Below are 11,309 nucleotides of genomic sequence, written 5' to 3' on the forward strand. Positions count from 1 at the left end.
TTATTGATTCATTCTTGGCCAAACCTGTGCTTGCGTGAGTTGTGAACACTTAAGAAAGCCTCAAAGCTTCCGAGCCTGCCTTAGCAACACAAGACAGCCTTCAAATGAGGATACACACAAGTTTTAGATGGACCGTGTTTGCTGTTTCAAGAGCCTCAGCAGGCATGTCTTCAATCCTGAATCACTGATTCCTCACCCATCGCCTCCTCCCCCTCCCCAGCACCTGCTCTATCTGGCCCAGTCCTGGAGGATTTCAGCACCAACTGAAACATTGTTTTATCTCTTACCACAACAAGTTAAGACATCAATGGACCAGAGATTAAAACCTAATACCTCCGTTCTCAAGTATTTTTCCTCTGATAAACCGCCCCAGCATGCCACAGCCCTCTATTCCCACACAGAGTCAAGTGGAGCATGTGTGCAGAGTGCAGGTGTGGGTGGTTTGTTGGGTAGAGAGGGGAGTAAAGCTGGTTGGGGTCACAGTGGCTCAGTGTGCTGCATGACTAATGAAAGGTTTATGGTGGCGCAGCGACGGCTGCCTAGTCGCAGTAGTGGTCTAGAGGAGGACACGCCTTGTCTGGTTTCTAGCACCCTCCTGGGCTGTCTCCAGTTAACACCAGGCGTTTGCCATTTTTTCGCAGAACATAGGGCCCACAATCCTTTACTTAATAAGCTCATTATTTCACATTGTTTTTATCCTTTGCTCCTCCTCGGCGGCAGTAGCCAGGAAAAGGTTTGATGTGTGTCTCTGTTAAAAGTTGTACAAGGGTCTTTGAGAGGGAAGGATGATAATGGATTCGCTAATGATGTGGCCCTTGCTTATATGGATCCTTGCAGTAATGCTGGGTCGTCTGCATGAATATTCAGAGGCTTTGTCTCCGAGTGGGAGGTGGATGATCAAGGTTACTTTAGAGGGCAACAGAGGAGGATGAGGCTCGAGAGCCGATTCTGCTTTTAAATCAGCTTCCGTCATCGGCAAAATGAAAGGGAAATACCTGAAAATCAAAGCAGGAGTTATCAGAGGACAAGACACATTAATCAACATTTCTGTAAATGTGCCAGTGTTAGCCAGCCGGCTAATTTTCAACTGTATTCCTTTGGCCAGATGTTTGGAGACCAGAATAACACGAAACAACGAGACATTAACACAGGTTAAAATGTACAGACAGAAGTCAATAAGAGACCAAAAAGGATGCTAGAGCAACAAAACAAGCTTTCTCAAAAAGCCTTGCAGAGTGACAGGAAGCAGCAAGACATAGTAAAGACAAGTAAAGTTACACATCAACAGTCCCCACATTCAGTACATGAAGCCATGCAAGCAACACAATACACCCAAGCATTACAGATTATAGCCATTTTCTTGAAACATGCAACCATGCAAAGCAGTAATAAGCAATGACACACCAAAAAATAAAATAAAATACATTATTCATCATGATGGAGATCTTGATACAATATTAAACATCACAGTACAGGTTAATAAGATGGTGAAATAGTTAAAATACATTTGAATCTTTTATACATACAGAGCTTTTAAAATATGTTACCAAAGCAGTTTGACATTTAATGCCTGGGGATAAAAACAACATCAGCTTTATTGGTTGACTGTTTTCTTCCCATTACATCATTAATATTGCATTATTAGATTATTTACAAAAATATTTCTTAAAAATGTGGCTACTGTAGCTACCACATCTATATTTGGAATTACAGTGATTAATTGTCTGCATCTCATAGGATGAAACCTCAGTCTTCACAATTTATCACTGTTTCAGCACGCAGCAGTAAAAATCAATACCATAGTTATACAGAGTGGAATTGACTGAGTGTGAAATTGCAATCAAACAGCAACTATTACCCTCAACCAAATACTACAGAGAAAATGATGTTTACAAATCCCCCTGAAATTCAGTTTACATTGTTATATTACTTGTTTCAGCTGTCCTCGATCTTGGAAAAATGTTCCTCTCATGAAATGTAATTTGGGCTCCCTACTTGAAAAAGTGATGCATTTTCAGAGCCAGAATCCATTCACTTTGTGTAACAGATTTTGAAACCTAGATTTGTGAAATCAAATCAAGCCATGTCAGATTCATTTTCAAAACAACTTTAACAAGACACAGTTGTCACAGAACAAATGAGTGTCCTGTATTCTCAGTTCAATGCCTTGGGCTTGAATCTAATTTAACCTTTTTCCTGTTCCTTAAAGCCTTTCCCTTTGAATAAATGATATTAAATAAATGTCAAATATTCAACTAAATACATGTATTGCATCAAACATTTTTGTCCTGAATAATTCAGGTCTGCTGAACCACTGACAGAATTCTGTCAGCGGTTTAGCAGACCTGGCACAATAAAACGTTTAAAATGTTACTCTGCTTGAAGGTGTGACATGGAATGGGAAAGTGTGACAGTACTGATATCAACAGCTGTGACAAACTTGTAACAACGGCCAGACAAAACACCTCTTAGAAGGAACCAATTAAACCTTTGGAGATTTCAATTACCACCTTGAATGGGCTTTTCAAGATCAATAACTAAGCGTGTATCTTGACAAGATAGTCAGGGCTACAAGGGGCTCGCGTGCCGCTCCATCAGTTTAGAACAGCAGACACTGACCGTTGCTGCTGTGGACGCGTTTCCCTGGCAATGGCATCTGTGTGTGTTGTGATAAATATTCATGTGTTTCACATGATGTGCAAATGTAAACTGATATCAAAAGATGCACATCCTACATGAGCTATCATTTGGAGGTTAGGAGATCAAATAGCACAGCAACACCCAAACAAGATTAGAAAATGTCACACGCCACCTCTTTAGCCCACTCCCCTTTCGTTTTCCTCCTCCGCCTCTTCCTCCTGTGTCTCGTTCAGAAGAATGGAGACAAGAAAAAGATTCCCCACACAGAGCCAGACAGCAACACAGAGCTCTCCAGCGCATACTAATCTAAAACAACATTGCATCTGGGCAACGCGTTCTATTCCCTCCTCACTGAGGCGTGTTTAAGTGTGAGATAGGGCTCTGCAGATCTCATCACTTAGGCAAGGTTGTGGCCTGCATCAACAGCCCTCCCCCGCACCCCTTGTGCAGGTTCCAATCACTTCCACCCTCAAATTGGAAGTGACAGGCCACTCAGGCAGAGGTGTCTTCACTCCCCCCATCAGCAGCCACGCAGACCCACTCAGAGCTGTCAGCCTGATTATATATCAGCAGGATGGGGGGACCCAAGTAAAGGAGATGTCCAGCTGGAGACAGACCACTAAACACGTTGTCTGTCCGGCTGCCGCACATCTGCCAATACCTACTACCTGTTCCCAAGGCTGCCAGTCTGCCACAAAACCAATCTGTATGTCTCTATCACTCTCTTGCTCTGTCTTCCTGTCTTTCCTCTGGTCTGCAAACTACATTGTCTCTGTTTGCTAGTTTGCTGGCTCTGTTTCTTTCTTTCCTCTTTCCTTCCTTGCTTCTTTGCGTCTCGTTTTCCCTCTCTTTCTTGTGCTCTTTCCCCTCTCTCGTCCTCACTGCTTGCTACTGGGAGCACAACTCATTTACCAACTTTTTATGCTTGTGGAGCCTCATTATGCATATAGAGCTACCTGTCTTTCCTCTGTGAACTAGTAGAGCAGCGGTGGTTATCCTGGGGATCAAAAGCAGTCTACTAAGTGATAGGAAGTGTTAAATAATTGGGAGCCTCTGATGCATCGGAGGCGCCTAACTCTTTTCTACAAGGACAAAAATACATGTTGTTTACTTAAGTGCTGATTTTCTTGTCTCTTTTCTCTTCTCTTTCCCCAGGCGTAAAGCTTGGAAGCACTCAACGGCAGTCCAGAGAGGTAAATGTTTACTTCAATTCTCCCAAAACACAGATCCGCAGGTTGTTCCCAACTGTTATCTATTGCAAAAAAAAGTGATTGTCAGCCTTGTACCTCTCAGTGTGTCTGATAGTATCTGTGTAGAGAGGCTGACCTCACACTGTGCATTCAGCCAGTCAGACTTTACTGAGTAAACGGTCCAAGTCGAACCAGGCCTAGGTTCCTCAAAGTGTAATCACACCTAGTTTTTTTTTTTATTATTATTTTTATCTTCCTCAGTTGAAGCTTCCTTTCTTGTATTTATCTTGTTGGCTAGTTTATATCCATTATTGAAGAATGACGAACCAGCATGTATAAACAAACGTCACATGTATTTTAAGAATCTCATTTATTACATTAGGCTTTTCCAGCATTAGTAGCTACTGGATAACAGTAACAACTAACTATGATTATCCATCCTTTGGTACCCGTACAGCTCTGCATTTTGAAGCCAGTTCCTGTATTGTTAGACAGTTATTTGCACAAGAACAAGTTTGTAGGGAATTGTTCTCTTGTGCCCGAACAAAACTAAATTAAACCTTCAAGGTTTGAATAAACACTTGCAGGGGTTAAAATGTGACCTAAATTGCCACACAGAATTAGTCATGGATAGCTGCAAGGGTCAGATAGATGAGATTAAAAGAGAGAGCAACAACAGCAATCTTGTTTGAATCCAAGACAATCCATAAACAAGGTTTCTATGTCAGACATGCAGCAAACATACTACCGTATCTGCTCTCAGCTGACCCCTGCTTGCACTCGTCTCTGCTGTGATCATCAGCACCAAGGAGAGACTTGTGCAAACCCTGAGGAACGTGGTGTCTGGTGTATAGGTCGCTGCCCCGTGCTCGCCTTGCACATTAAATAGACAGGGAGGAACCACCCCCTCCTGCAGTTGTCCCTGCAGATGAACGAATATGGCCATTTAAGTCAGGAGGGGGATGAGCCTGGATTCATAATGGTCTCATCACCTTGTCTGTTGTAAAATTAAAATTATACATCCAGTCCATTGGCTTTATGATGCCATTACAGCATTTAATTGAAATAAAATGTCAGAATGCATAATGGCCTTGGGCATCATCTGATGGTAATTAGGCAGTAGATGATTCTCATTTACATTCCCCATTAAGTGTTTATAAGACATTTATTTGATGTTACAGCTCAGTTTATTGATAGGTCATGGATGGCATTGGGTAGTGTGTGACATTTGTGTGTAACAAAGTTAGAACTTTGTTTAAGGTGTAGTGAAACAGCACCATCAAGTGGCCTATGTGACTACTGAAGACAGCATGTGGTTGTTTCTGGTAATACAGCTCAGATTTACCACCCCATTAGGTACAAAGCATACATTCTATTTTCTTGCACATATATCCTCGTTATCATCTGAAAATGTTGCTGTTTGTTTTGTCTGAACACATATCTGCTACTGTTTACTACAACCTATCTTGTTGTTGTTTTGTAGACTCTTTCTATGCAAGACAGAGAGAGAGGCAAATCTGACAATTATCAGCACCAACAAGAAATAGAAGGCATCTTGTCCAGCCCAATCCCTCCAATGCAGTTCCCACACTTTGAGGAGAGTAGACAGGCAGCCACCCTTGGGTCTCGGGAGCAGAGTAGACAGACGGCCATCCCTGGGTCTCGAGAGCAGAATAGACAGATGCTCACCACTTGGTCTCGGGAACAGGATATAACCTCCCTTCATGTCTCCAAAAGACACCGCAAACTGCTGAAAACAAGTCCCCCAATCCATCACACCACTAAAAAGGATTCCTCATCCTCTTCTTCTCCCTCGTCCTCTTCTTCTTCCTCCTCCTCATCCTCAGTTTCCTCCCCTTCTGTCTCTGGCTCTTCCATCCTTGACAGGTGGAAAAAGCTCGCCGATATTCAGGTTGCACGCCGGCAACTGATGAAGGAGATCTGTGCCAAGTACAAAAGCAACATCTCCAAGACCATCACAGGTCATCATGTGAAAAACCTCTTTGTGGAGGACAAGTACAAGTTGTTGTACTGCCAGGTGCCGAAGGCGGGCTGTTCCAACTGGAAGAGGACCCTGATGGTGCTGGCAGGCATGGCCCCCAATGCTCAGAGCATTAAACACGACACAGTCCACGACGGCAACCATCTCAGGGAGCTTAGAACCTTTGACCACAAGGGAGTCATGCACCGTCTGGAGACCTACACCAAAGTCATGTTTGTCCGAGAGCCTTTAGAGAGAATAGTGTCAGCTTATAGGGACAAGTTTGAAAATCCTAACGACTACTACCACAACCTGTTTGGGAAACCCATCATCTCCAAGTACAGGGCGAACCCATCAGTTGAAGCCCTAAAGACAGGCAACGGGGTCACGTTCAAGGAGTTTGTCCAGTACCTGCTGGATGTCCACCGGCCCGTGGGAATGGACATCCACTGGGAGCAGGCAAACCAGCTCTGCAACCCTTGTCTCATAGACTATGACTTCATTGGCAAGTTTGAGAGCATGGAGGAAGAGTCCAACTTTCTCCTGCGATTGACTGGGGCACCACCCAACGTCAAGCTGCCCAGTTTTAAAGATAGGAACCCAGCTGACAAGAGAACCTCTACGGAGATCACAGAAAAATACTTTTCACAGGTCAGCACGTTGGAGAGACAGCGAATCTATGACTTCTACTACACAGACTATCTTATGTTTAACTACACCAAGCCTTTTAAAGATTTATATTGACTGACTCTAATCAACTGTTGAATCACAGTCCCATTTCACGTCTACATCTCTACCATGATAGTAATAACATCAAGATGCTAACTCGCATGCTCACATGGATCTTTGCATCAAAGCAAGACAGATCAGAGCCTAAACTTCCTCTGATTTTGCTTTTTATGGATACATTTCTACCAGATAATCTTAATTTTCAGACAAATATGAGATGAGATGAAAAGGTTCATGTGATACCAAATATTTTAAATTGGCCTGAAATGGTAATTGATCATTTATTCAATGCTAGCACATGGTGAGGTAGAATATTAAAATTATAAATGTTATGCTTCTAAAAAAAAAAGTGTATTGTTCAACTGGCTTTAAATTACGGTATGCCTTACTGTAAGTCAAATAGGATTTGCAAATGTGTTTTATGGTTTGATTTAACATAGGCACTAACTGGGTGCAATTTAATATAGGGTCTAATCACATTGCTAAAGCCAGAAGAGATTTCACTATACAGAACAATATGTTATGTAAGCCCCTATAACCTACCTTTAGAATAATGATATCACAACATTTATGAATAGTTTCTCTAGTCCTTGGTTGACCTCAGATAAAGATCAAGTAATGATCACCACCATGTACTGCGATTTGTTCATCTGGACTTGCTGCATTTTAATTGTACAGTAATTTATTTGATATATTTGCATTTCCTATTTGACTTACAGCAGGTTAGGCATCATATACCTCTATGTATCAGTGCATACTAATACAGATATTTCATGTAAATGGTTTTACTAAACATAAACCATAGCAAAATTAAAAACTATATATAGTATAAATCTTTCAAATGTGTCAAGTGTTGCCCACTCTAAAGCTGTGTGCACTTATTGTAGCATTTTTGTATTTCTAACTTTGTTGGTTAGGTTTGTTGGGAGGACATCCAGGTATTTGCAGGGTACAAAGTGTTGCTGACAATGTCTCCTAATGCCTGTCAATGTTAAAGACTTACTAATCATTCCGTTTTAGAGCCTGTTGATGGAGTTGGCAAGCAAATTGGTAAAAGTCAACAAAAAACAACACAAAAACAGGTGTTAAGACTTTGTATTATGACAAACACTGTACAATGTATGGTTTGGACATTTTGAGGATGAGAAAATGAGCGTGCCCAAACTTCTCCATCTATCACACTAAACACCCCTGAACTGCTATCACGTACAAATCTCAAACTTTCAGTAACTCCATAGCTTCTGTATTTATCACATATATTCCACACCACCATATAGGCTTTTTTTCTGACACTACTGTGTACAATTGTACAAAGTATAACGGGCATTCAGATGACTATATATTTTTCTATGTATTTCTAAAATATATATTCAGTGCTTATGGTGAAAGTATGTTTATTTCCTTTTTGATGTAATTTGTTCTGTAATAAGTTGTTGTGTAACAGAAGAGTTACTTTCCAAAATAAAATATCCACCAGCTGAAAACCAGAAGTATTACTGTCAAGAAACTAAACCTTTGCGGTGCCATTTAAAGTGCAGAAGATAACTGAAATAGTTTGATTGATGAATTGATACCAGTCGGTGCTTTAGAGGTAGTCAAATATTGTTTTTAATGAAAATGGATGTATACATTTTTGGAAATTAGCTCTTCAATTAATTCTGTTTGGTCTCTCTATATGATAATAGACCCTGTACAGATGAGCTGCATTCCACCTAGTTACTCATCCTGGCTAATGACATTTTTACCCATAGCAACTCCTCTATGTGCGTGTGTGTGGTACTGAAAGAGCTGTTTAGATGTTTTGCAATCTTTTTCCAGCATCTTTTGGAAACATACACACATTGCTAAAAGACACAAATTAAGGGTAGACTATCTTGTGTGTAACATTACTTTACTGCTATATTTCCAAGACACCACCCAGCTGGTACTAAAGTCAAAAAAGCTTTTTTCTTAAGTACGACTTAGTGCAGGTCAGAACACATAACAATGAGCTCTAGTGAAAACTGCAGAGACTGGCATTGTTACTTCCTGAGCACTCAAACCTTTTTTAAATTGGGGCTCTACTGTATAATAACCCTTTCTAACATCAAACATGTCCAAGATACAAAAAAGTATAATATTGGGTAAAAAGGAATGGACCCATTCATCAGATAATCACGTACAGAAAATCTCCAAGATTATATTGATTAAATAGAGACCTCAGACAGAATGTTGGGTTTAAGTGAATACACATGATAACTGTGACACCAAAATAATTGTTGCAAATAAATACTTACATTTACACAGAAATACCTTTTAAAAAACAAAATACAGAGTAAAACCAATTTAAATCAAGATAACAAGTCTGGCTACAACCAAAGTGGGTAGCTGTGTATTTTTAAAGAAAACTTAAAGAGGGCGCGTTGCAAAGATGAACTTTATTTATTTTGATGCTACAACAACCTAGTCTCCTATAAAGTCACTATTCAGCTATACACTTTGCAGCTCACTGAAAATGTGTTTTATGTAACAAAATACTTTATAAAGAGACATATTTGCCTATGAGTAAGGGGAAATTTATATTATTTAAATCTATACGCACTATAACCAACTTTTGAACACCTTTAACAATTTTGGTGGTAGTAACGTTTCACAATGATGGTAATTGTCTGAACTTTGTCAGTATACTGTGTTGGCTTTTGCAATTCCAAAATCTTTGTTTAGGTTGTGGTCGGATTCTATGTAGGTATAGCCAATATCTGGCCAAAACAGCTACTGCATTATGCTGAGTATTACTCTGCTAAAACTCTGTCCATCCCTGCCCCCCCCCCCTGCTAATAAAGTTTTCTTGGTATGTGGGTGTATGGACAGATTTATCAAAAGCGTAATTACAGTAACAAGTGAATGTATAACTGTTTATTGTTGGTGTAAAAGTGTATGATCTTAAGCCCTTTGCCTTATTTTACACTGCCAATCAAATGGTGTATTTCAGGAAGACATTCTTCAGGAGATTATTATTTCTGACTAATGAGTGTCTACTAATAAATTGTCTTTAGCATTTCAATGCGTGTTTTCTTGCAGTTGCATTGTTAGTTTGGTTGTCTTAAGTCCAGAGTAGTTTCTGAACTCTGGAGAGTCAGTTAATGACCTAATGAGCTCAAGGTTATAGTGCAATTCTTTGCCTTTAGCTCATTGTTTGTGGGTACATTTGTATTTGACTTTTTCATTCTTATGTTTTTAAATGCGTAACAAAAAAACAAGACAAATTGTCTGCAGCAGTGCTTTGGGCTCCGGGAGTCTGTAGGCACAGCAGTGTTTTGTGTTAAAGGCTAATGCCAGCATGCTAACATGTTCACAATGACAATGTTAACTCGCTGATGTCAGGTATAATGTTTACCATGTTCAGCACATAGTGCAGCTGATGGGATGCCACTGCTTTTGCATGTATTTAAACCAAAGTAAGTTCAAATTTTAACCTGATGTTGGTGCTCAATGAAACGTCAGGGGATCATCAAAGTTACAATTCATCCTGAGGGGGCATGGATGTACCAAATGCCATGATAATCCATCCAATAGTCACTTAAAGCCACAAATGTAAACCTCATGGTGGTGCAGGAGGAAAAGTAAAATACATTGTCTGGGAACTATGAAAGTCTGTTCAACAATATGTGACAATTGTGATTTCATTGAATCAGAGTAGTGTCTCTGAGTCAGCTCTCGTCACATGACCAATTAATGTTTCCATGATGACTATCCAAATTTCTGATACCAGGAACTAGCACTGGAATTGTTTTTAAAAAAAAGTGGCAGACTGAGCCCATAGTATAGAGTCTGTGTGATATTTTATGTGATGTGATATTTTATGTGATTTTTTTTTAGCAGAATTACATTCTGTTGTTCTATCCCATACAATATCTCCTATATTTCTAAGCAGATTTTTTTATGCTGTATTCTGTAGAAATGCTAACCACTTTAGCTAATATCACATCAGCTAGCTGTTTCTCCAACTTCGGTCAGTACAAGGCAGGATTAGCCGGGGAGACTTCTTCTAAACTAGGACGCACTTCCAACTTTGCGTGGGATACCTGCAGACGAGGGACATGTTGAGTTCTATACAATTTATTTTGTAGATTAGGGTGAACTCACAATGTGCAGTACAACAAAAAGATGGTGTTTTTTGAAAATTAAACCATGTAAACCTATTCTGGTACAACCTCAAATACAAGTATGAACCTGAAAGTGAGCATAATATGGGCACTTTAAAAGATTGTTATGTGTCATCAGTCTGTGTTGTTTGCCGGGGGTGATTTTGTGATAATTTGCACCCGGTTCCTTCAGTCTGCCTCGCCTACTTCTACTTCATGTTGTGGTTTCCAACATTTCCCAGGATGGCCTTTGAAGAATCCCAGAGAATTACTTCTTTCATCCAGCTGCTGGTTTTATATGAGGGAGCAAAGAGAAGCAACAATAGCAGCAGAGTTTTCAATTTTCCAGTTCTGCTTCTAACTATTACGTTTTATAGTCACAACAAAGACAGTGTTGACTAAGACTCACCGTTGTTACTGCCTGCTCTGTGATTGATTCCTCAGTGAATGATTCCTTAGCATTGGTGCTAACCCTAACCCTCATTTCGAGATCTTATGACGACTAACATGTTAGCAGACACTTGTTTAATGTTACTCATACATCCAGCAGAATCAAAACAACATGAGCATCCCATTAGACTCCTCTCTGTTGAATGTCTATTCACTGAGCAAAGAAGGCCAGATATTTTTTGCTTGCTAGATGTT

General features: G+C 40.1%; 1 protein-coding gene across 2 annotated transcripts in view; it reads left to right on the top strand.

Moving 5' to 3' along the window:
* LOC116037581 (carbohydrate sulfotransferase 8-like) overlaps positions 1-9,580 on the top strand; it is a 186,858-nt gene extending 177,278 nt beyond the window's left edge. For both annotated transcript variants that reach the window (XM_031281522.2, XM_031281523.2), the window contains exons 3-4: positions 3,796-3,833; positions 5,314-9,580. In XM_031281522.2, the coding sequence (XP_031137382.1) occupies positions 3,796-3,833; positions 5,314-6,555 (1,280 nt within the window). In that variant the 3' untranslated portion in view covers positions 6,556-9,580. The remainder of the gene's footprint in view (positions 1-3,795; positions 3,834-5,313) is intronic.
* The last annotated feature ends 1,729 nt before the right edge of the window (positions 9,581-11,309 follow it).

The sequence above is a fragment of the Sander lucioperca genome, chromosome 3 (genome assembly GCF_008315115.2).
Source record: "Sander lucioperca isolate FBNREF2018 chromosome 3, SLUC_FBN_1.2, whole genome shotgun sequence".
NCBI classification, from domain to species: domain Eukaryota; kingdom Metazoa; phylum Chordata; class Actinopteri; order Perciformes; family Percidae; genus Sander; species Sander lucioperca.